We start from the raw sequence: 26,074 nt of genomic DNA, 5'->3' as shown, positions 1-26,074 counted from the left end.
ATACATTCGGGTAAAGGGGATGAACTCGGCGCATGCGCTGATGAGGGGGAACCCTGACTGCTGTAGCTAGCATCTCGGTGCTAGGGGGAGTATTGGAAACTATACTGCGCCGGAAAAGAAAATCCATCAGTGACTTATTCTATCCCTAGCTAATCCTCCTGCTAGCCACCGTCGCCTGGCACCCGAGACAACCTGTAATACCCTGTAGTAGCCAGCCGCCCGGAGTGAGCAAGCAGCGTGCCAGTCAGTGCACGATAACATAATTTGTTGAGGGAGATTTTCGCATATTATTCGTATCCTCTCTTTACAGCCATACGCTGTTATCTCGTTACGAGTTGGGGAAGATGAGGCTGCCGACCAGCAGACAGCAGTGTGCCATGATGGAAGGAGACGGCGGCCAGAAGACGGAACACGCTCCCCCTCTGAGGAACCCCTTCGTGCATCTCCTGAGGTTCACCCCCCTGGAGAAGGCGAAGGTAACGCTTCAAATTGATACGATGCACGGTCCTCCACCCGTCTAGTGTGTGTGTGTGTGTGTGTGTGTGGGGGGGGGGGGGGGGGGGGGGGGGTCGATACGCGGGGGCATTCTGGCGGAGACGCTTGTCCATCTCCTCGGCGCCCCACGTCAGGGATGAGCTAATGTTAGCTCAGAGCTAAATACATACATGTTGCTCTTCTAACGTCCACCTATCTGTCTCTGCTGTGTGTGCGGGACCCGCAGTCCTGGATCATCCAGGCTGAATCCCATCCAGTTAGTGTTTATTTCACTAACGCGATGGTGTCTTATTTGCCTTAGATGACATGGATGGTGTGTGAGATAAGGTCTGTGATTTCAAGAGGCAGTTTTTTAGGAGGTGGATGGGGAGGGGAGTTGGAGATAAGACAGCAGCTTGGCAGCGTCGGGCCTACCTTCTCTGCTAGTTAGCCAGCAGCAACACAGTGACACCATTCAACAGCTTGGCTCTGCGTGTTGCGTCTGTCTTGGTTATAACTCCTGTTGTAACGCGGTCTCACGACAGGTCCCCATCTTTGTTTATGTTGTGATCACAGTCGTGTGGGATGCGGCCATCCATCCCACCAACCCGCCCCCCCCCCCCCCCCCCCCCCCCCCCCACACACACACACACACACACACACACACACACACACACACACACACACACACACACACACACACACACACACACACACACGCTAAAGGATACATCAAGGGACCCTTTCATGGCTCTCACTCTGAATCAATCATGGGTGATGATGAAGATGATAATGTCGCCTGAATTTGCGTATATGTCCTGTCTTTTTTTTCCAAACGGACCATGCATTGAAGGTTACAACGGATGCTATGGCTGTTTGGATTGAGTTGTTGTTTTAATGTCTCATATCAGCCTAATACTACACTGTCTGCAACCCGTGATTTCGGTTTAATTATTTGCTTGTTTCCAGGAAAAGGCTTGCCAGGAAGGTGCTGATTAACGCATTCAACTACAGTATGGAGGGAACCACCTGTTTTTAAGCTTGCACTATTATTGTGTTTTTAATATTTTAGTTGAGACAGTTTCAGTTTACAATTCAGATTATCTGAAAACTAGACTGGGATGCAAGGCTAGATTTTTACTGTGATTTGTCTACAGGTATATTGTGGTTGTCTTTAGCTGCATTGAGTTTGACTGCAATTTGTTTTGAGTGTACATTGATTTAGTTCCATCCTTTTTAAACAATGATGACTTGAGGTCATTAAAACACTTACTCTGTCGGGTTGATGTGCAGACACCTGAAAAGTCCTTGGTATGGGTCAAAAGATTAAAATATTGGGGGCGGGTAAAATATCTGGGGAAAGATTTACAGTTTACAGTTACTCCTAGTAAAATGTACGACCTGATCATTCTACTTCTAAAATCAATGCATTGCAGCATTTGAACACAATCTATACTGTGCCACAGCAGACCAGTTTGTTAAGCTATTATTGGATTTCAACAAGTGCAAAACGGTGCTCTTTGTCGGTGACTGTCCATTTTTATGAATGGTAAAACAAGAGTCATGTAGTGTTTACTTAGGTTTAATGGAGATCTGAGGGGGATTTCTAAATCCTTGTTTGGGAACTCTATCTGAGTGTGTGTGACTCTTTTATTGGGTTAACGTTTATTACTAATTGATGATTTATTTGTACACACTGGTTGTGTATATCAATGTGCGCCCCTGTCAAAAACAGAAGGCATAGAATGGTGGTAAACCGTGGTAATTCTTCTTTGGCCACTGCTATATTGAATCCCTTTTCTTTTTTTTTTGACAATGATTTAGTTGTAAAATACAAAATCAAATGGCTATTGTTGCTTAGTTCTGCACGCAAATCAAATAATGGATCCGGTAGTCTGTGTTGATCCGGCTGTAGTTCCTAACGTCATCATCATAATGGTCCCAGTACATCTTTTTAAAACAGAGGGTGGAGGAGTATCCTCTTGGAGGGAACCGTCTCTGAGAGTGTATCACTGAACGCCCTTTGCTCCATCGATGATGCTTTGCTCCATCCGTGGTCCTGGATTAGATGAGAGTACCTGTACCAGTGTACTATGTTTTGCACACATTTTTAATATTTGTTTTTACTACCCTCTCTCTTTAGTTTCTTGGCAATATTATCCTTACAATTGCGCCATTTATGCCTTCTTTTTTTTTTGCTACATAGCTGACCCTTGCCTTACATTGTTAGGATAATGACTAAATTCTTCAATTTTGAATAAACACTTGCCACAAAAGTGCCTGTTATGGGCAAGGCTCTATAACACTATGGCTGCACAGTCTAGAATACAAGTCAAACCAACAAATACCTTTTGTAGAAATTATTCTTGAATGAACTTCACAATAGCTTTGTAAAGCAAGCATAATCCTCGGTACAGCCTTTCAAGGCACTACTTTGTAATTCTGGGAACATCTTAGATTACCACTGAATTGTGCTTCCTCAAAATCTCAAGTGGTGGATGCAGAGATGCCACAGGGTATTTCGTAATGTAGGTAGGCTTTGCTGACGTATAGTGCACTTCCTTATTCTCTGTATGCTGAGTTTTATTGTGCATCTTTTATGTCAGCCTTTTACTGTTGCATTTTTTTCAGTTGAACTGCCTGAATTCTTAAGCAGCCAGCTTGCCCTACGTGCCATTGAAACATGGAGCCTTGTTTTAAATTAAGTGACATTCATGCATTATCACGCTTAGGATCCCGATTAATATTTAATCAAATGCATAATCCAGTAGTTCTCGAATATTTTATGCCAGCCACTTTTCCTGAGGCTTTTTATTCGTATTTATTTTTCTGTTGGATTTTTGCACAGTTTGTTAAATGATTTGCAGACATAGTGATGCTTGCATAATGTTAAATCTTTTGTATAATATGCTAACTTTCCAATGCTTTGTCAAATGTGACTCATCATCACATGCATATTCTGACCATTAGGCCGAGCTGTCTCTCAAATAATGGTAGGCCTACTCCCAAAGTGCAACCGATCTATACATCGAAAACAGAAGAAAGCGAATCATCTGCAATCACCTTTGATTGTGCAGACAGCCAACCCCCGACCAGACCATTGCATTCCTTTGGTTGCAGGCTATTGTCATGATTAAGATGATAGACCACCCACTCCGCAATCAGATAGGCCCTCTGCTGAACATTGGGACCGGAGGTGAAGGAAGGCACCCGTTGCCCACTAGCGAGTGCAGGACAAATATTTACCCAAGATAAGCACTGATATGTGCGCCTCATGAAACAGGGCTGTAAAGATAACCCCTGGCAATCTGTTGGTCTGAGGGAGTGCAGAACGAGCCACTGTTGTGTCTTTGAACTACTGGATGTGTGTCTGACTTTTGTTTGGTATTTTTAGTCGCTTGTGCACACTCAAGGTTTATTTGACAGTGAGTGGTAGATGTTTGGAAAAAAATCTATTTCCTTCATCAATCTCCTTTTGTTATTGACTCATTCATGCCACATGCATCCTAAATATATACACACTGTTTAGCCGAATGTTCTGATGAATTCTATTTTGGTTAAGTGTGTGTGTGTGTGTGTGTGTGTGTGTGTGTGTGTGTGTGTGTGTGTGTGTGTGTGTGTGTGTGTGTGTGTGTGTGTGTGTGTGTGTGTGTGTGTGTGTGTGTGTGTGTGTGTAACAATATTAATTGGTTGCCTTGAATTCCCTTTTACATTGCTCTATAAAATCACTTGCGGATGCGTGAGGGAATTGTCTCATTCTATCATTTTGTAGTTTAGTCCAAATAATGAGGTCACGTTTTTAGGCTAATGGTGCTCCGTGCCTTCTTTTGCAGATAGCATTGATGACGGTGACGATATTCCCAATCAGACTCATCATCGTGGCGTTCATGATGCTTCTGGCCTGGCCCTTCGCCTTCCTGGCTTCGATGGGACGCTCCGAGGCAGTCGTCGAACCCCAGTGCCTATGGCGGAGGTAGTGGCTCTTTTCTGTCTGTGTGTGTGTGTGTGTGTGTGTGTGTGTGTGTGTGTGTGTGTGTGTGTGTGTGTGTGTGTGTGTGTGTGTGTGTGTTCACCCAAATATCAGTTGAAGTTTACCCTGGAGGAAACTGCGTGCTTAGCACTTGGCAAAGTGAAAATGTATCCTCCTGCATCAAATTGCCACATCACTGTCAGAGTCCGGGGTCTGTTCTCTCACTCTGGTCGGGCTTGAAGACTGCTATAAATGGAATGGAAGGCAGCTACGATTGTCTTCCTCTGCTAAGGGGCTGGACACTGTGGTTGACACCAAAACAAAATAGAAACCAGTCTCAGAAGGTTAATGAAATATTATTTTGCCCACGTAGCGGTTTTCTTTTGGTATTGACAGTACACATGATCGCTGTTTTGGTGTGCAGTGCTAACCCTCTCATACGGGTTGGGGTTACCATTAGTATACATGAACAGCATTATTTATGATTATTAGACCAGTAGTTAACTGTTAATAAACTGATGGCTAATTGTTGCTTAATGTTCATTACTGCTGATCATTGCTGTTATCAGGACTGTGTGGGACTTTAAAGGTTTTCAGGTGAATGCATGATTGACATCCACCCAGCCATACCTCCTTCATATAGTCTTACTACAAACTCTGAATATAAAATGTTGGACAGTACAAATGTCCATATCTGCATTGTTATGAATACCAATGACAAGAAGAAATTGGTAACCAATCTCAAGCGTTCGTTTTTCATATTAAGTTCCATATGATCGTATCCTAAAGTCTTCCGAGTGCACCTCAGGCCAACATTAATAGATGGTCCAAGGTTGATAATGGAGTTTGTGCCAGGTTCCTCTTGCATCATCTGATTTGAAAACACGAATTTGCCATGATACAGGTTTTAACAAAAGATCCATCCACATATACAGTATGTGTAATACCCCCCCCCCCCCCATCAGCACATTGGCAGTAGTTCTTGAAATTAACAGTTGTATTTATTTTTATTCTTTTTACTCTTCTCCAGCCTGCTGGTCTATAGCCTCTTGACTCCTTCAGAGACATTACATCATGAAGCCTATCAAACCGTTATGCTTTCCTTCTTTATTTTATACTTTTTATTCTGACCTGGTGGTACCCAGGCTGTATATTTCTTCCCTGATTGAGGGGCAAAAGCACAGCATCACCGACCACTGCTCTGCCGAGCAAAATGTGTCTTGAGGGAATGAAAGTATGCTTGCTTGAGTGGACAGCCTCCGAAAAGAGAACCTCCTATGAAAGTGTTTGGCAGTACCTGTTCCTTTTCAACTGGACATGAGGTCCTTGTAGACATTCCATTTCCTTTCCAAGAGCCATTTTGAACACTGAACACACAACGCTTGCTACTAGCCATTTCAGGTTTTGTTATTTCCTTCTGAATGTTCACCACCAATGGGTCAACATGTTTGGTGTGTTTAGTTGTGTACGTGGCATCGTGGTATTCTTCCTCCTTCCACCCATCACCCCTGAACTCGCCGTTTTTCTCATTCCCTTTATTTCCTGGTGTTAATATCGTCATTCTTCCTGACCCTTAATCTCCCCCCGTCTCCCACTGTTATCTAGTCCCACACAGCCCCCCCTGACACCACTCTATTCAATCTTTAGTTCTCCCCTTCACAGGCTCAAACATCCCCATTAATTCAGTTTAATCTCTGTAACCTGGAGGCAGTATACTTGACTCTCGACGCCCGATCGAGCGGCTGTGAGGTGACTGCCGTCATGTCTTTGCTCGCCCTTAAAGCTGTGTCGGGTGTGTGGCTATATCTATCGAGCTCGGTAAAGTGCTGTTTCAGTGTGCAATACTGCAACTCTCCATAGGCGCATTCCGCAAATCGTGTTGGCGGTGGAATGTTTACACACATAAATGGTCCTGTTTTAATCACAAGAAATATTTCTGCTAAGTATTGTGATTAAAAGCTTCAAGGCTACCATGAAGAAGGAAGCAAACACAAAAATGCAGAATGTGTTGACCAACTATAGCTGATGAGTGTATTGTATGTAGAGTCTAGACGTGCTGTTTTTGGGTTGCGCAGGAAGAAGCTTTTATTGAGTCCTTGTGTCTTTATTGGGACCATATTGGCCAGGAAGTAGAGTGAACACACGAAACTGGAGAGTTGCCTTTGGCCTTCAGGCTAAAATGTCCTTCTCAAGTATTAACTTGACTGCATATCATGATGCTATGAGGCCTTTTTTTAATATATGATGCAACATGTTATGTAGCGTTGTGGGCCTCTTAACCTGATGTCTAATTGTGTACTTTCGATTTGACTAATACCTCCTTTTAAAAAACCTAAAATCGCTCTGGCCTAGTAATTATATATTTTTTGGGAAGCAAGCTAAAAAAAGTAACTATAAGAAAAGATCCAGCTGAATTCTACGGACTAATTGCCCACCAATATAGCATGTGCTTGACTAGCATATTGGACTGTCCCCTGGCAGCTTGCCTCCTTTTTGATGCAACCACTCTCCTTTCCTTGTGGACTTTGTAAACCGGAGAAAGCACCAAGCTCATTAGCCTCTGTCTTCTTACAATTCTATCTTCGGTTCAGGCCTTGCTTTGACTATGTATTGCCGTCGTCTCCTTCCCCGCCATTCTCCTCGTTTGTTGTACAATTGATAACGTTTTTATCCTCTACAGTTGACCCGCGTCTCCTGTTCATCCTGTATCATACCTGTCTTGAATTCATTCAACATTAAATGAACGATTGCTCTCTATGGTATTATTGTTTGACTTAAAGGGAAACTTCACCCATTTCCATTAAGCTTTGTATCGTTAGAAACCCACTCATATTTTTGAATGGTCGTGCATCATTCCCTTATTTTCTGGAGAGACTGGAGAGATCCGTATCGATCTCCAACACTTCCTGTTTAAGATGACGGAATATGGCGATCTTTGCGTAGAAATAAATAGGAAGTGTAAGAGGGGAGGATTCTCGTAAGACTACAAGCACTAGGGGGTTGGACCCGCTGATCTACATCAGCGGGAGTGGCCAGTGAAGCTGTGCATCGTGGTGCATGTTGGGAGTTGTTGCTTCAATCCACAAGCGCCAAAAAGTCATTTTCTGCCTTTTCTCGGAAAAGACGGCACCAAATTAGAATTTTATTTTATTATTCGACTACACATAGGACCAAATTTCAATACATATTCATGCCTCCACCGGTGAAATTCTCCTTTAACAGCTTGGTGTCCCAAAGCATTGTCATGTGTGATGTTGACCCTAAGACTTGTTTCTTGTCGCCCCCCCTGCAGAGTGGTGGACCTGCTGCTGAAGGTCATCATGCGGCTCATGTGGTTCGCGGGGGGCTTCCACTGGGTCAAGGTGAAAGGTCGCAAGGCGTTGCCCGCGGAGGCGCCCATCCTGACCCTGGCGCCCCACTCGTCCTACTTCGACGCCATCCCCGTCACCATGACGATGGCCTCGATTGTCATGAAGGCGGAGAGCAAGGACATACCGCTATGGGGCAGTAAGTACGACGGGCGCATGCATGACACGGCGTGTGTGTGTGTGTGTGTGTGTGTGTGTGTGTGTGTGTGTGTGTGTGTGTGTGTGTGTGTGTGTGTGTGTGTGTGTGTGTGTGTGTGTGTGTGTGTGTGTGTGTGTGTGTGTGTGTGTGTGTGAAATGCTGGGACAACGCCAACTGTCTCTGGTCACCTGGGGCCACCTGTCACCTTCATTCCTGGCACTAGGAACAGTTGTGGCGGGCTGTTTTTTGAACCTGTGAATGTCGATTCTGTTTAACTTGCACACGCCAAGACTATCGTCAGCAAGATTAATGCAAATGGCTGTATAATGATGCGGTAATGTTTGGCGCTGGGGCCAGATTTCCCACAAAATGTCAAAGATTCTGTGGCAGCAGACTTGTAAAGTCTTCTTTGAATACTAAAATAACAGCTGTAATACAATGGTATTAGGAGATGCAATGATGTTGTGTTATGTGGCAGCAAAGAGGCATCGTTCAATGCTTTTGCTTTCTCTGAAGGACTCAGTCTGTGTTTAAGCACTTGTGTTATGTTCACATCAATGCATCACCTACAAAGGTTTTCCATTATCTCCTCGGGCTCATCTCATTACGTGCACACCTTACTGGCTCAGCTGTCTTCCCTTGTCTCCTTTTTCACACTTGATTTCACCACAACACCCCTTTATGTCAGGAAGAGGGTGCATGCGGACTCTGTTCTGTTTGAAGCCGCCCATCGCTACTCTCTGACAGGCTCTCACACCTCGAGGCCCGCCCCAAAAGTAGCACTTGCCACTAGCCAATGGCAGATTAATTTGACCATTTGGCAGGTGAAGAAAATCAGTGTTGCATATGGCAAAAGAAAATAGCTTTGTTGGTAGATTTCGCCACCCTGACTGGCGAAAAAGACACAAATCAGAAATAAAATGTTGGTCTCTGCCTCCAGGCCCTCTGTTTTTTAAAGACTGTAGCATGCATCACAGCAGGGCTATGAAAATGCAGATGTATTTCCTCCCTCTGTGAACCGCCTGATTTTCAGGTTCTCGTAAAAACGCATAATGTCTGTAGTCTGCACCTGCACCTGTCTCATTTTTCACACAAAAAAAGAGGAAACATGAATACTGAAAAGAGAACTACAATTCAGATACACAGAAGCATCTCACACAGTATATTAACCAGTGTGGTGAACTTAAGCACCTGACTAAAGTGCTGCAACTGCAGGCAAAACACCATGATGGTTGTTTAGCAATGACTGAGTCTGCTCTTCCAACAGCAAAATGGTTTGAATGTAGTCCAAATTGGTAATAGTAAAAAGAAGCAGCAGTTATCTGAGAAGTCATTCCATGCTCAACTTTAAAATTAGGGAAACTTAATAATTTGGGGACTGTTTGAGTATATGGATTTACGGGAACAAACACATCCAGGTTGTTGCCAGGGTGTAATAGTGTGACTGCAGATCTAATTAAAGAGCTAGTAGAACGAATCCCATCCCTGTCATCATGTTGCATGCTGTCACTAACTGCTGCTCTGTCCCCTACCCGATCGCCCATCACCGGTAGACAAATCTCTTGTTGAGTGACTTTATTTTTTATTTTTCTTCTGGTGTTTCTGCCTCAATATTCTCACAGCCTGTGCTGTTGAGCCTTGGCAGACATTACTCGAATGCATCCTATGGTATTTGAGTTGCTGCGTTGTAGTTTTGGAAATAAGTCCAGCGAGTGCCTTTTGTTGGTGTTGCCCAGCCAAACATGGAAAGATAAAATAATCCTTCACTGTTCTTTGACTTTAGTATCCACTACCAGCCATAAAAAAACGTCAGTACAATTGCTAGCACATTGAGAACTTTTTATATGCTCCTACAGGAAAAGTTTGGAATATTTATATTTTACTTTTTGTCCAATAATTGACCGAAAAGGACCCCTGGTTTGGTACTTGTATTCATCCCAGCCCTCTCTCTCTCATCCCTCTGTATCTCCCTTCCACGCCAACCGCCCAGCCCTGATCAAGTTCATCAGGCCCGTGTTCGTGTCGCGGTCGGACCCAGACTCCCGGAGGAAGACCGTGGAGGAGATCAAACGCAGAGCCTGTTCCGGAGGGGAGTGGCCCCAGGTACAAAGAGATGGAGGGGCCATGGAGTACTGGCCTGTAGGGCTGGGTGATGAATCGGTTTTAAATCGTAATCCGAATTTATGTTTTTTTTCGGGATAAAAAAAAAAAACGACTTATACACGATATTGTTGCTTGAGCTGCTCCCCCCGCGACCCGACCCCGGATAAGCGGATGACGATGACGATGACGATGACACGATATTGTACAAAACTACAATATCTAATCAGTGTGTAGAGTTTGCCTAAAGCACAAAACATTTATTCCAACATCTTAAACTGAGGCACGCAGCAGAGTGGAAAATGTGTGATATTTATTTTGTTTTGTTTTTGTTTTGTTAAGCATTGCTATTATTTTCTAAAATTGATAATGGTTTGAAAAGATCAGAGATTTTATTTTTAGGCCAAATCGCCCAGCCCTACTGACCTGTAGAGAGGATGATGATGATGATGATGATGATGATGATGATGCATTCATAGAACGAGAAGGCTACTTTGTGAGATGGGCACACATGGCTCAGCGGTCTTGCCCATCCCCTGTGAGGTGTGCCCCTGGATTACGATTCCAGACGGACTTGTATGGAGCGTGACACAGAGACGGCCACTCCGACATATTGTTTTGATTGTGTGCACATGAATGGTTTATGTGGGTCACGAAAGGGTTTGGGCAGATTTAGCCGATAGGACCTCGAGATTGGTTTCTGTGAAGCAGCATGCATTCATGATTACTGAAGAAGGCATATTAGTCATGCCTTTTCTGGAATCACATGCCATCTGTACCAAAAGTGAATTTCATTCACTTTTAAGTCGCGTTATCTTATTTTCTTGCCTAAATTGGTATAATAGTCAGCGTTGAGTGTACTGTTTCATTGTTTCATTCTGTATTATTATTATTATCATTGCAGATAATGATCTTTCCAGAGGGAACATGCACCAATAGATCCTGCCTCATTACATTCAAACCAGGTAGGAATTCTTTGTCTTTCTGTTTCTTTCTGATCTGATGGCAAAGGGATTAGCTGTTTATCCCTTTTTGCTGTATTGAATGCAACTCCTATTACAAAGCCTCAATGGTTCATTGACTCAGGCTTGACCATGAAGTACTTTGTTTGTTTCTGTCTCTTGTTGTTCGCCAAACTGGACTTGGAAGCCTCTGCATCTTTCCTCTATCAGGGTCAACAGTAAAATGTGTATTACGTGTTATTTTAAATGTAATCATGTCATTCTGTGTGGTTAGCCCTGCTTGGTTTATTTAATATGCATGTACTGTTACAGGCCTTATGCAACCTGTTACGCTCTCCTCTTCATACTGGTTCTTGTCTGTCCCCAGGGGCGTTCATCCCAGCTGTTCCTGTGCAGCCTGTTGTGATTCGCTACCCCAACAGAATGGTAAGCTCCAGGCTATGTTATCACACCCAGACCTGGCAGACTTGTTTTGTTTTTCTACTGGCGACACACAATCAGAGGCATCAGGGTCATGTTAGTACAATTTAGTCACAAATTCTCAAACATATTGACCAGGTTTGAACTCGGTGTATGAAAGTGTTGCAAACAAGGGCTAGTTTCTCGGGGATTGTGTGTCAAATCATTGATGAATCATGGCCCTGAAAGTGCTTTGCATAATTTGTATTTCTGTGTGTTAACCAAGAATGGACTCGCCATAAATTGGCTAAAAGACCAATAATCCACAGATGGTCTAAGAATGAAATGGGATTTTAATGATCTTCGGAAACTATTCAACGTTTCCGGTATGTGGGAATTGGTTTACGGTTAAGATTACGTTTCATCTTGAGCTAATGACCAACTTTAGCTCTCAACCTGCTGTGTCCTATTTGGTTCTCTCTGTATTTATTAGACAACTGAATCCGTGTGTGTGTGCTGTGGAAAAACTATGCTGGGTTAATTACTAATTCTGGCTGTACCTAACGTGGTATTTTAGCAGCTCTGGTTGTAGAGAAGATGCCCAACTAATCAGATAACTATAGCCCTTTAAGCTTGTCGTCCCTAATTCTCAAGTCTGAAGCGGCATAGAGCCGCCGGCATTGAACTGAGGAGCCACGCCGCGCAGTTAAATCAATGAACATAAAACAATATAAAATATGTGTACTATATGGGCTATTCCTGGAAGCAGGCATGGTATAAAGCACACGTACACCAGACACGATAGACACTACATGATAGACAAACAGTGGCAATGAGACGGTACAGTGCACAGCACTGCCCGTGTGATGTCCAGCTGTAATAATAAACGTGAATGATAATATTATAATGTCCTAAGTGCGAGAGTGGTTTGGTTTTGGGGGTCAAGTACATGATGTTCTCACGCACGTCATCAGTGGAGCAAGATGTGTTGAAGTGACTCCCCTCTCCCTCTGTTTACAGGACACCATCACGTGGACGTGGCAGGGGCCAGGGGCGTGAGTACAAACCCATTTAACCTTCTGTTCTGTCTCCTCGCCTCGCAGGCCTGGACAAGAAAAGTTATGCATGTGGGACACCGCTGTCATAATCGGTGTGGTGGTTTTAAGAAGGCTGGGAACTTAAAGCTGCAGTGTGTGCAATTAAGGGGCATCTATCAGAACCGACATGGCAGAAATTAAATATACTATTCATAAGTGATGAATATTTTATTTGCGTTATCCAATGAACATCTGAATAGTTTTTTTTATATATTTTTACATAAGGATATACATTTGGAATGGGTCTGCTTCCACAGAACCACCATGTTTCACTGTCATGTTCCTACAGAAGCCCAGAACAGACAGGAGCATTAGCTGCGATGCGTTTCTTATTCACAGTCATAAATGCTATTTTACTCTACTTTATCTGCAACCCCACTGCTAGAGGCCGGTTAATCATACACACTACCCCTTTTAAATTAGTTTTCTTAAAGAACAACTAAGTGGTTTCATGAGGGCCTTCCGTTTTTTAATTGCGTATACGCAATTAAGAGGTACTCGCTTCATTTGTCGGTAGCCAAATGTGATTGAGTTCCATTTTGGTTTTATAGTTCGAGCTTTATTAGGGAGAAGATGTGCGGTGCTGTGCTTTGTATTGTAAAACTTTCCCTCAGCTAAAGACGACATCGATTTTCAATTGACCGACATGCGATACACCAAACACATCCAAGCAGATGTAACTACAGACGTATCGGAGGCCGTGCTAGTTTTATTACTCTGTGCCTGGTATGGTAACACGATTGAAGCCAGCTCTGTGACGCTTCCTTCCTGTGTTCACACACTTCTCATCCAATGTACCAGAGCACTAGATACAAATAATGGGGTGTAAACCGAAACCTGCACAGGGAGGGAGGAGGCAAATGCAAACAGATTCATCACTGTGATTAAGGGAATAAAGTTCCCCCCCCCACCTGTTTTGTTTATTTGTTTACCTCGGCCCTCCCTTGTGCGGTCTACTGTTGAGGGCCTGTTTCTGAGTTCGTCCACCAACCGTTTCATTTTATAGTGTAGTGCTTGGCTGCCTTCCCTGCCCAGCGCAGCGGAACAACAACGTGGTGCCCATGTGGATAGACTGAAACGCAACACTAGCATTCATAGTGTTTCCCCATCCCATAGGATGTGCATCCTGCTTCAACACATGGAAACCTGTGTAGGTGCCAGGGGGGGAAACCTTAGGAATTCACTTTACACATGGCCAGGCATTCCAGGCCGCAAAGTACGGCTGGATAGAACGGCATACCGCAGAAGGCCTTTTGGGATCCTGTGCTGTGATTACGCATAGAAAAAGGTGTTAAATTCCAAGAGAATAATTGTTATGCACTATATAAAATGTATTGCACATATAAAGAAAAAGCATACAAATGAACAGGTCTAAATGCATAGTATCTCTGTACATTTGTTGACTTGACCGAGCCCATCCTGTAACACATCCTGTGTGTGGGATAGCACAGTTTGCTGCTGCCGCTGTTTGTGTTGTTGTTTTGTGTGTATTAGTAGTCACCGTAGCAGCACTCGTGCTCTCAATAACCACTTTACAACAAACACTGTCTCCCTTCAACTTGCAGGTTTGAAATCTTGTGGCTGACTCTGTGCCAGCTCCATAATGAGTTTGAAATCGAGGTGAGTGGCATTCTGGGGGACTTCACAATTCTGCTTCTTGTTAAAGAAAACTTTTATGCTAACTATTTAATTTGATAAAATGTTTCAAGTGACCTCTTCAGCAGGTGTTCAGGTGACACTATTCTGGCACATGAGTGTGTAACAGAATGGATGGATGGAACATTACTGACACCTTTTTAGTGCTTTAGCAAATTAATGCTAACCTTCATCCAAGTACACCGTGTGGGAATCTCTACTTTAATAATGCAAAGCTGTTTCTTGCTAACCGGCAGCTCCTGAAATGTAGTTGCTAGTCCATACAACCGCACTACATAAGAACAAAACTTCTAAAGATACGTTACTTTGACCAAACGACGATATGCGACCACAAAGGATCATGTAAATAAGACAAAGCTGGACGGAAAATGACTGACTTTCTGCTTTAAAGAGACTTTCACTTCAACTTACAACTAACCCCTCCCTCCCTTTGACCAGTACCTTCCGATCTACACCCCCTCAGAGGAGGAGAAGGGGAACCCAGCTCTGTTTGCCAACAACGTCCGTCGCATCATGGCCAAGTAAGCTGGCGTTTCGCACGCGCACGCATGCACGCAAACGTATTCATCTGCTGTTGTATTTTAACAACTCACCGATTGCAGACTGAGCAAATGCCTCGTCGAAAATGGATTGCACAACTAATCGTATTTACTGGTGCAAAGATTATACACAATTTATAGTCTATGCTAGAGACACAGTCGTAAAAGGAACGATTACAGAGTCATTTTCTGCAAGTGAGCAGCTCAAATATTGTTCAGCTAAGGAGATGCTCTTTGAATTTGGCTCAGTTTTTGACCTAACTCCCCGGGTCTCTCATACATTTCCATTGGAAATTAAAAATGTGTGTGCGGTTTTCCCAGATCATCTCAATTAAAGGCTGTATATTCTGCTCCCTGATTTACATAAAGGTAGCAGAATAAATTACTTATTAATAAATTAAGGAAATTACTTTTTTATTTATTTTAAAGAATATTTACCATTTAGATAGCCTCAGACAAGGCTTTGATTTTGGCTATCGGGCCACAATTGAATCCAATTCAGACGCCATTTGTACACCATTGCCCTCGGCAAACGGTGGGGTTGCGGTCAAAACCCAGGCGACGTGCCTTTGCCCCACCGTTCAATGCTCAAAGTTGATTATGTCCCGTGAGTTATGGGCAGCGGCGGGTAAATTGAATGTGTGACGGAGCGGCTGAATCGATGTGTCCGGGGCTGATGTGGTGGCATTGTGTCCTGTGTTCCAGGGCCCTGAGAGTGCCCACCACAGACTATTCATTTGATGATTGCCAGCTGGCCATGGCGGAGGGCCAGCTCCGCCTGCCAGTAGACACCTGCCTGCTGGAGTTTGCCAAGCTCGTCCGCAGACTGGGGTACGTCCATCGCACAACACACACACACGCATGCACACTTGCGCAACACACGCACGCGCGCACCACACACACACACACACACACACACACACACACACACACACACACACACACACACACACACACACACACACACACACACACACACACACACACACACACACACACACACACACAACCCTACCTTTTTTTTTATTGTCTGCAGCAGGTCTATAAAATGGATCCCAAGATGGTCTAATAAAATAAAACTGAATCACTTGAGCTGGCTCGCAATGCCTGGATGATTCAAACTTCTACGTCATCTGATAAATCCACACAGCAACAGGAGTGCTTTCATATGGGGACCCGTTAAAAAAAAAAGACAATTTCTCGGGTATGGAAACTGCAGGCTTGAACTGGAGGTGGAAACGCTAGGGAGGGCGGGGGAGAGACATATCTGGTGTGGACGAGGCCCAAGACAACAGACATAGCATTGTGTCTACACATAGACCAACTCGGAACTTGTGTGCTGCTCTTGATAAATTAGTTGCTTTCTTAAGACCTGTTGGGTTTATCGTTAGGGTCTGTTATTCTAAGGACGTTTTCTTTCTTTTCCTAAGGGCCTTTCAATAACATATTAAGATCGGGCTTGTGTTCCTCGTTCAGGGGCTTTCTGTGGAGTCTTGTCTTGGAGCTGTCCAACTGCCAAATTTGTAATTTATGTGCTTAAAAAAAAAACGACGCTGTCTATGGTGACCATTGCATGGCAAACATGGTGTGTTGTAAACCTCTGGAAGAGCTTTTGCTTTGAATCCCAACGCTTCGTTCAGTTTCCTGTTTCCTGGACCCAACAGCGCGCGGGGAGGAGCGAGGGGCTGGCACCCTGTGTCGCATTAGCACAATATAGATCCTATATATAACCCATCCTCTCTCGCCCACTCGCTCGGTGGCTCCCGTCTGGATTCGTTTTTTTCCTTCTCTCTCTTTTTTTTTTTTTTCAATTGGTCCGTCTGTCTGAATCGGCTCCCGTCTCCCCCCCCCCCCCCTCTCTCTCTCTCTGTACGCCAGGCTGAAGACCAAGAGCACGGAGCAGGTGCTGCAGGACTATGGCCGCCGGGCCCGTAAGCTGGAGGGGCAGAAGCTCAGCCTGGAGGACTTTGCCCTCTACTTGGACATGCCCGTCTCTGACATGCTGCGGGAGACGTTCGCCTTGTTCAGCGAGGTGTGTGTGTGTGTGTGTGTGTGTGTGTGTCTGTCTGATTTTAACCCCCTCCAATTTAGTATAATCTTAGGTGATTACATTTTACGTAGCATCATGATATTGGATTAGAGAGAAATAAGGCTGAATTGTTCTGGTCCAGTGATGTAAACACAACAACATTCCCTTTAAATTTGCATGCATTTTTTGTTGTTCTTTTACTTTTTTGGCATAAGGTTAGACTGCTGTTTCTGTTTGGGTATCAGAGACCCTATTATTATGGCCACACACACCCACACGTCTGTTTAATGATGTTGTGCTTTCTTTGTTGATCCCAGCATGAAGACAACACCATGGATATCAGAGAATATGTGATCGCCTTGTCAGTCGCTTGCAGACCAGCCAAAACTCTGGAAACATTGAAATTGGCCTTTCTGGTACGTCTGCCCAGCAGGGTCACTCACTCACTCACTCACTCACTCACTCACTCACTCACTCACTCACTCACTCACTCACTCACTCACTCACTCACTCACTCACTCACTCACTCACTCACTCACTCACTCACTCACTCACTCACTCACTCACTCACTCACTCACTCACTCACTCACTCACTCACTCACTCACTCACTCACTCACTCACTCACTCACTCACTCACTCACTCACTCACTCACTCACTCACTCACTCACTCACTCACTCACTCACTCACTCACTCACTCACTCACTCACTCACTCACTCACTCACTCACTCACTCACTCACTCACTCACTCACTCACTCACTCACTCACTCACTCACTCACTCACTCACTCACTCACTCACTCACTCACTCACTCACTCACTCACTCACTCACTCACTCACTCACTCACTCACTCACTCACTCACTCACTCACTCACTCACTCACTCACTCACTCACTCACTCACTCACTCACTCACTCACTCACTCACTCACTCACTCACTCACTCACTCACTCACTCACTCACTCACTCACTCACTCACTCACTCACTCACTCACTCACTCACTCACTCACTCACTCACTCACTCACTCACTCACTCACTCACTCACTCACTCACTCACTCACTCACTCACTCACTCACTCACTCACTCACTCACTCACTCACTCACTCACTCACTCACTCACTCACTCACTCACTCACTCACTCACTCACTCACTCACTCACTCACTCACTCACTCACTCACTCACTCACTCACTCACTCACTCACTCATAAAAATGTCATGCAGACAGACATGGTCAGTCAACATCTCCCTGCTGTGTCTTCATATACGCACTAACCTCCCTATTATCTTTCATAGTGATAAACTCTCAATGTCACCATGATATACAGCGTTCTAACGCGTCTGTTGTTTACCGTTGGAATTTGTGTATTTGCCGTTGTAACTTTGCGAGACCATCCTGAGATCACGTTTCATAGAGGCAGTTAAGTTTTGAGCAATCAAAACTGCTTCATCCGAAATAGACTCAATAATAACTGTCTGTACAAAGGGTTTCTCACAGGAGAGTGTGTTCCTTTACTTCCAGCTGCATTCAGCGTTGGCAAAGATGAGCAAGAGTATCACACAGTTACTTAATCCGATTGGCTGCATTTCTTTGAACAGCGTAAGCCCATATATGGAGATCCATTGCCGCCCAGCGAAGGCCAGACTGATATTCATGGGTAAACACAAACTCTTATTACCAGGATGGTATCACAAGGTTACGTCTTTCGCTCCGTCATCTAGATGTTTGAGGCGGAGCAGGACGGCGCCATCACGGAGGCGGAGCTTGCGGTCATCCTCAAGACGGCTCTGGGCGTGGCCGAGCTCAGTGTGTCCCGCCTCTTCGTAGCCCTGGACCCGACCGACACGGGAAAGATCACGTTCGGTAATGGCGAGCGATACCCCAAAATGTCCCGCATGGCTCATAGCAATAGTATTTGTAGAAAAAAAAACATCTTCAAGCCACTTATAATCACTAAGTATCTTGTCTTAAAGCATTGACCAATGGAAATGCAACGTTGAATGCGCCCATATTTACCATGCCTCTACTCCTCCCTCCCTCGACTGCTTTGGTCTTTAACATTTTGTTAATCTTGCCTCTGGCGCCCCCCTGTGGCCACATCTCCCCCCTACAGACACATTCCGGCGCTTCATGGACCAGCAGCCGGACTTTGCGGAGGACTACCTGTATGCGGACAACGAGGTCCTCCACAGCTGCCCCCACTACAGCCACCATCTGGCGGTCAAGACCAGCCTCTTCTCCACCGCCAGCCGACTGGCCACCGTCCCCCTCAAGATGGCCAACGGTATCTGCCCCAAGTTCAGCCCCAAGGACCACAGCAGCGACTACACAGCGGGACTCCTCAAGAAACACAATTAGGTTTTTATATATATAGATATTGGAGAGCTTTGTTTTTTGTCTTTTTTATGTTTTATTTTTATAAATGTGTAAGGGAAAGCGAAACCAGTAAGCCTCTCCTGGAGAGAGCAGGATGAATGTTTGGGGGTTTGGTGTGAGAAGCTAGTTTGGTTAGGTAGTCGAAATCTATATTTGCATAGTCAGCCAGAAACTCCAAAAGCAGATAGTTTACCCGATTTTATTGTTCGAAACGTGGCCATAACTCCTTTATGGACAAGCTTACAGGTTTAAGAGTTTATTTGATATCTTTGGCTTGTGTTTCTTTGGTTCTGTGGAGAAGGAACGGGGAGACACCAAACGATTGGCGGTTTGTGACGCATTGGGTGAATACTTGAAGGGCGAGTGTACGCCTGTACGGTGTACCTCTGTCTGTCAACATGGTACCAAACCGCACGTGTTATATGTGAAGAGGGACACTAAAAGTAGAGAAAAATAACACAAAATCTTTAAATAAAAAAGCCCTAGTTTGTAAAGTGTCTTTAGTGAAACCCGTGTTCTCCAATGTTCTTTTTTATTTTATCTTTTGTTCTATAAGAGGGCGAAGGCGATAACTGAACTGCATGGTCTCAGGTGACTCTGAGCGGCGCCTGTCTGCTGGAAAGGCATTTTTGGTTTAATTTTTTTATATGTATTGTTTTCGGAGGGTGGGGCACCAGTGACAAACGTTCGGCGAGGCCAATCAGCTTCTCCCGGCCAAACTTGAGGTGCCAAAGCGTAAGGTAGAGGGTTCAGGACCGACCTGTAATATTCAACGTTTTTTTTTAGCTCAGGGTCCAGTGATGAAAAACAAAACCTTGCTCGAATGATGTCATCATTGCCGGACATTCACTTCTTCTCATCTGCATGCCCCCCCACTGCCTCTGCAACCCGGTCATTAGCGGTTGTATTTTTCTAATTGTTTCAGAATGAGGACCAAAAAGTGGATGATTATGCATCAAATTAATACTGCCCTAAATTATTCCAACCTTGTTCTTTTATTTGTTCATCGTCAGGGCTTTGTGAGTTTACTTGTTTCGCGTTACGCAAACTTTTGCACGCCCTGCTCATAATATTCAGCCATTAATATTCCACTGCTGTCAACTGCAATTCCTCAAAACATATTTAAATGTCTTTACAGCCAAAACAATTATAAGCAGGTCTTTTAAATGTTTTGCCTGGGCAAATGTTTTTCTCTTAAATTCGTGGCCGCAAAAGTATTTCAAAATGGAACCAGGAGCCACTTAACCAATGGTCTATAGATTTCTGCTAATGTCAATTATATCTCCTAATTTAATTGAATCAAAACATCTCTCCCTCAATATGTGAATTAACTTTGTTCTGCTTTTAAATATGCTGATTTGCAGCATATGATGTAATTGAAAATGTTATTTTGAGCCGTTAACCTGTTCTTGTTTCCAAACCTGAACATTGCATTTTATATCGAATACGTCTGAAGCCACTCAGACAAATCATCATTTTATTTGTACCGGTAATCTGAATAATTATCTGAATTACCATAAAACAGATTTGCATTATTTGTTTGGAAAATTACATAATGCAAAATAATTCCCATTAATGACATCAGCATCCAAAAAACCATACAATGTGACATTGCTGTTTTACTTATTTTAATGTTTGATGTTCATCAAAGCCAGTGTAGTTTCAATACAGTGTCTTCTTAAGAGACCAACGTGCATGTTGCAATCATATGCTGACAATGAAGGTCGAATTAATTCCTGTTTTTTTAATAGTATATGCCCTTGAGTTACAAACCAAAAAAAAGTCTAAAAACACTTAAATGCACATTGAGTGACATTTCAGAGCATAAGTAAAGGGAAGTGGGTGCCATTCCATGTAATTAAACCCCCATCTACACTAGAATAAGATGACACTTATGCTTTTCCATAGAGATCTATGCATTCATTGCTTGATTCACTCATCTATGAATGCCTTCCCAGACATGTGACGGTCACGCTCGTGGCATTTTCTAACGGTCGACGTTGCGTTGAACCATGCTTGCACGCCAACATGACTTTCAGCCAGGCAATATCTTTTCATCTCTTTAAGCCTTTTTCAGTGTGTATCGTTCGTTTTCTCTGTTCACCGTTGCGATACGTATTTTGACTTCCGAATGCAGGGCATTTTGTGAATCATGATGTACGTACGTGAAGTACTTTTTATTTTATTTTATTTTTCAGAAGAAAATAATAGATCTTTTTGCAGAGTGGATCAACTTTCTTCAGTTGTTCCTTGTATAATGCTATCGTTTCCGTGATGTATTCCCTGCTGACATAGTGTGTGGGGGTCTATTCTACTTCTATTACTACCGCTGAGTCGACTGCTATAGAGATGTATGAAAATGCAGATTTCATACCGAAACTAATAGCCTTGAATCTATGTACAACGACTTTATTTATAGTTTTAGTTTTTCCACTTTTTAAACGAGTGAAGCGAATGTATAGACAATCTTGTCACACTCAGATGCTGCTCGAAGAATAGCACTGACGTACAGTAGAGTATTTTCTCCTTTTGGAAAGCAACACTTTGAAGGGGGAATCATAGAAATATATTTTCAACTGTTGGAAACCCCCACAGACGCCCACCCTCCCACTCACCTGTTTGAAGGGTGCAGATTGTAAAGGAGTAGGCGGTGGTGTGTGTGTGTGTGTGTGTGTGCCAGACCTCGAGGTGGTGGTTATGTTTTGGTTGAGTTCTTCCACCACATATGACAGGCCTGAGATCACACATACACACCCACTCAAACACACCACACTTCATATCGGGAGAAAACTTGTGAATGCAGTGCCGACACATTTATTCACGTTTGCAATTATGATTGCCTCAATTGCTTCACGTTTTGTGTTTTTGTTTTTATTGCTCAAATCATGCACATTTGAGCGGGCATTGTATATTCGGTTTCACTTTTTCTTTCTTTCTTCTCGATTTCAAATCAAGGGAGTCCAGGCTGGATGCGAGATGACATCCTTATTTCACCAAGTACCGATCGGTACTGGTTCTCTCACGTTTAGTATTTATTCCATTCATTGAATCACAGAAGTCATTAGAGACCACACAGCCTCACACGGTCCCTTTAATCAATCGGCCCCCTGTTTTTAAGTCTGCTAATGTATTCTATATTCACGTGAATCCAAATTGATGTTCTCTTTGAATTGGGTTGTCTCAGGAATGCAGAGCTCACGCTGTCTGGGATCGTCGGTAGAGTAGAGGGACATTATCGGGGCCACGGTGAACAGCTCTTAGAGACTCGATGACGGATCGCACCATAGAATGCTGGTGCAACATGTACCCGCATGGAATGGTTGTACAAAAAAATAAAATGACTCAAAAGACATGCACATTATACTGAATATATACGGGACTCTCGAAGCCAGCCACATTACTCTTTAATAGCTTATGTGTGTTCTATATGAATGGACTGTCCAAGCCGACATATAATGAGGTCTATTGTACAAGTTTACTATTTGTGTGTGTGTGGTGAGTGTGTGCGTTTTTCACAGTAGCTTGTACATTTCCTGCTAATATACAATCCTATTCGTGTTCTGGAGTCCGCCATCCTTCTGTGGATGCCTGGGAACTCGAGGAAAAGGGACGGAATGGGCAGAAATGTTTTTTTTTTTTGGGAGGTGAATTCTGGTCCAAAACTGAAGGACTTTGATATATTCCCAAACAAAATGGTTGACATATGACCGATTTGAGTCATATTTACGGAGGTTTTTTGTTTTGAAGATTGAGCTTTTGATTTTAAACATGAGCTGAAACATTGCCTTTTGCATACTTACTGGTCTGGCCAATGGTACACAATGCAAAATTCCAAACAGGGTTCATGGGGAAGAGTCCCTTCTCCCTATTTTCCCGCACACATTCCGACTTTATTTTCTACGGTAGCTTGCAAAACAAAAGACCAAATTCGTTTTTTTGCTTTTTTTTAAAGTGCTAAGATTGAACCCGCAAGTGCTATCTAACTTGAAGCTTCCAGCTGACGACAGTGAGTCCGGCCATGAGCCTAAGACGAAGGCCACAGCGCCTCTGTAGCCAGAGCAACGCTCATGGCCTTCTGATGGCTCTGTGTACATCCTGTGTTTAGCTAATCTTCTTCCCTCTCTCCTGTCTTTTTATAGAGGCCACTCTTCTCTCCCTTGAGGGTTAACTTTTATTCATTTCGATTCCAACAGTTTTTGAGTCATTACTGCAAGCTACTTTGAATTTGTCTGTACAGGACTGCTATGATATAACTTGTTTATGTGACTCTTGGATTAAAAAAAGTGGAAAAATAATTGTGTGGTGTTCTCTTGTATCAGCAACACTGGACTCTCATTTGACATTGCAGAAGGAGGGGAAATAACAACCATTTTTTTGAGATGGCAGTTATGGTAAAAAAAAAACGACTTTAATTATTGGCTGTATGATTTGGATGTTTGATACCCACATGTCCCCAAAGCTAATATCAGCCAATATCAGCCATTAGGTTATACATTTTTACCTTACCTCACTACAGGTGCCACAACCAATTTCAACAATAAAGTAGACACTACCTTATCTAGGTGTTTTATTTCTTGAATAAATTATTTTTTTTGTATTCGTTGTCTCCCTCTAATGGTCTAACATGCTATAGCACGCACAACCGTTAATTGGCTGATATGGTTAACCGGTCACCTGCTGGGCATGCGTTCATTATGACAACCGCCATCTGGTTGTTAAAGCTGAAATTGAGGGTTGTTCTCAGGAGGGCGGGCAGAATGAAAAACAAGCTGTTAAAGGTTGGGTCAGGGCGTTTGGTTCACCTTTTAAGTTGTGGCTTTTAGATTAGTTAGCTACGCTCATATCTTCAGCTTCATTGAACTCAAGCTTGTCATTGTTCTTTCTCTCTGTTAGTTAGGACCATTCTCCATCCTCCATCCTCGCCATGCGTTTCCACGTTCTCGTTCCTTTGCATCATGAATCAATTATTATTCAATCTTGTTACAAATGCCCTCCAGTGGATATATTTAACATTGCACCCATATAAAAATGCATATCTAAATGCACGTTTTTTGAAAAATCATTTAAGTTCTTACATTCCAATCCGACGATTGGATTCAGTAATTTTTTCTTTAGATCTGACCATCTTTTAAATAGTACTGTGAGATATAATAGATTGGTTGTCATGTAATTGCAGAATCTCTTTTTAAAGTGAGTAAATGCTATCCAAAACAAAATGCCATTCACCTACTCAATGTGTTAGCATCTACTTATATGATTAATTGAAAAAGACAGACAATTCAAAGCAAACTCTGATTTTTAATCACAGTCTATTTTATAGCACTGTTGAATTGACCATAATTCAATAAAATTGGAATATCTGTCTCTTCCTGAACGACCACAAGGTGGGGTCAGATTTAGTTTTTTAAGTCCGATTTCAAAGATTCTAGGGGTGACGTCTTAAAGTATATACATAAAGAGAGAGAGAGCTATATATATATGAATACGTATGTATATCTATGGAACATATCAGTCAGGCTACTGCTTCCTTGTTTTGAGCCAAAGAAAAAATAAATAATATAATAATAAATACAATTGCGTTAATCGTGCGATAAAAAAATTAACGCCATTAAAATTGGTTTGCGTTAACGCCGTTAATAACGCGTTTAAATGACAGCACTAATACATATATGTATGGAAAATATCAGTTTTTCCAGAGAACTATCATGCCATGGATTTGAGACTTTTCTATGCAATGAATATAATGTTTGTATCAAACTTAATCTAATAATCCAAACGGAGGAAATCAAACATTATAGGAATTATGGAATCATACCTGTGAAGAACAGAATCTGGTCCCCTCCCCCCCCCCCCGCCCCCCTAACCTGGTCACAGCTGTTGCATTTCTGAAAACAAGACACTTCATTACAGCGCCGTCGAAACTGTCTCCTATCGCTGCAACGATTTCTGATACATCACCTTAAAAATGTCCTGTGTGTATGTGCGTGTCTGTGTCAATGTATTTGTGTTTGTTTGCGCATGTGCATGTGTGTGTGACCTTGTGTGTGAGTGCCATTCCTGTGTGTGTGTGTGTGTGTGTGTGTGTGCATGTCACCGTGTGTCTGTTTTTGCAGGCATGCACGCACCAACGCGTTTGTCTGAGTGTGTCTGTGTGCATGTGTGTGTTTGCATTCACCTCTGTGTTTCTGTGTGTGTGTGTGTGTGTGTGTGTGTGTGTGTGTGTGTGTGTGTGTGTGTGTGTAATGAATAATGAGAGGACGAGGAGATGATGGCCTGATTGATCATTATGATTGGTTTGTTAACCATGGGCTGGTGTCTGCGGCCATGTCTGTCCGTTATAAATCCCCTCCGTGGCACCAGGGCTGATTGTGTTATTTGAGGCCCCGGGGTCAATTTGTTTTGGTCAGGTGTCAGGCAGCAGAGGGCCCGCGAGTTACCAATGATTCCATAAAGGCCCGTTGGGAGCGAGAGCTAATGGGCTTTTTTGATGGAAGGGACATGGACAAAAGGGTGGGTGTGGGTGTGTGGGTGTGAGCATGCATGTGTGGGTGTGTGCGTGCGTGCGTGTGTGCGGGCATGCGTGGGTGTGTTTGTGCAGTATTGGGTTTATTGTTTACAGGCAACTGTAGGCTGGAGACTCTCAACCTTTGCTGGGAATAATTTATGGTACAGGATGTTGTTTGGGCCCCCATCTATCATATTTCTAACTTTGTTGCAGGGAAGCTCAGTGTGTTTCTTGATTATAGAGGAAAAACTTGGTCTGGCCAATGGTACACACTGCAAAATTCCAAACAGGGTTCCTGGGGAAGAGTCCCTTCTCCCTATTTTCCCGCACACATTCCGACTTCATTTTCTACGGTAGCTCGGTAGGTTAACTTGTGGGTTAACAGCCTCTTAACGGTGTAAGAGGCCCAGTGGGCAGAACGGTTCACTGTTAACTGTTGTGTTAACAGTCTCA

General features: G+C 43.4%; 1 protein-coding gene across 1 annotated transcript; it reads left to right on the top strand.

Moving 5' to 3' along the window:
* Positions 1–23,477, top strand: LOC130391376 (lysophosphatidylcholine acyltransferase 1). Its single transcript, XM_056601480.1, has 14 exons — positions 1–476; positions 4,308–4,447; positions 7,737–7,951; positions 9,942–10,054; positions 10,956–11,016; positions 11,381–11,439; positions 12,433–12,467; positions 14,075–14,129; positions 14,604–14,686; positions 15,410–15,535; positions 16,583–16,736; positions 17,051–17,149; positions 18,462–18,603; positions 18,854–23,477. Exons 1-14 carry the CDS (start codon positions 345–347, stop codon positions 19,096–19,098), a joined length of 1,659 nt encoding a protein of 552 aa, XP_056457455.1. The 5' UTR covers positions 1–344; the 3' UTR covers positions 19,099–23,477.
* The last annotated feature ends 2,597 nt before the right edge of the window (positions 23,478–26,074 follow it).

Source organism: Gadus chalcogrammus, chromosome 11 (genome assembly GCF_026213295.1).
Source record: "Gadus chalcogrammus isolate NIFS_2021 chromosome 11, NIFS_Gcha_1.0, whole genome shotgun sequence".
Lineage (NCBI taxonomy): Eukaryota > Metazoa > Chordata > Actinopteri > Gadiformes > Gadidae > Gadus > Gadus chalcogrammus.
The sequence above is the reverse complement of the archived record's forward strand: the minus strand, read 5'-3'. Positions and strand labels throughout refer to the sequence as shown.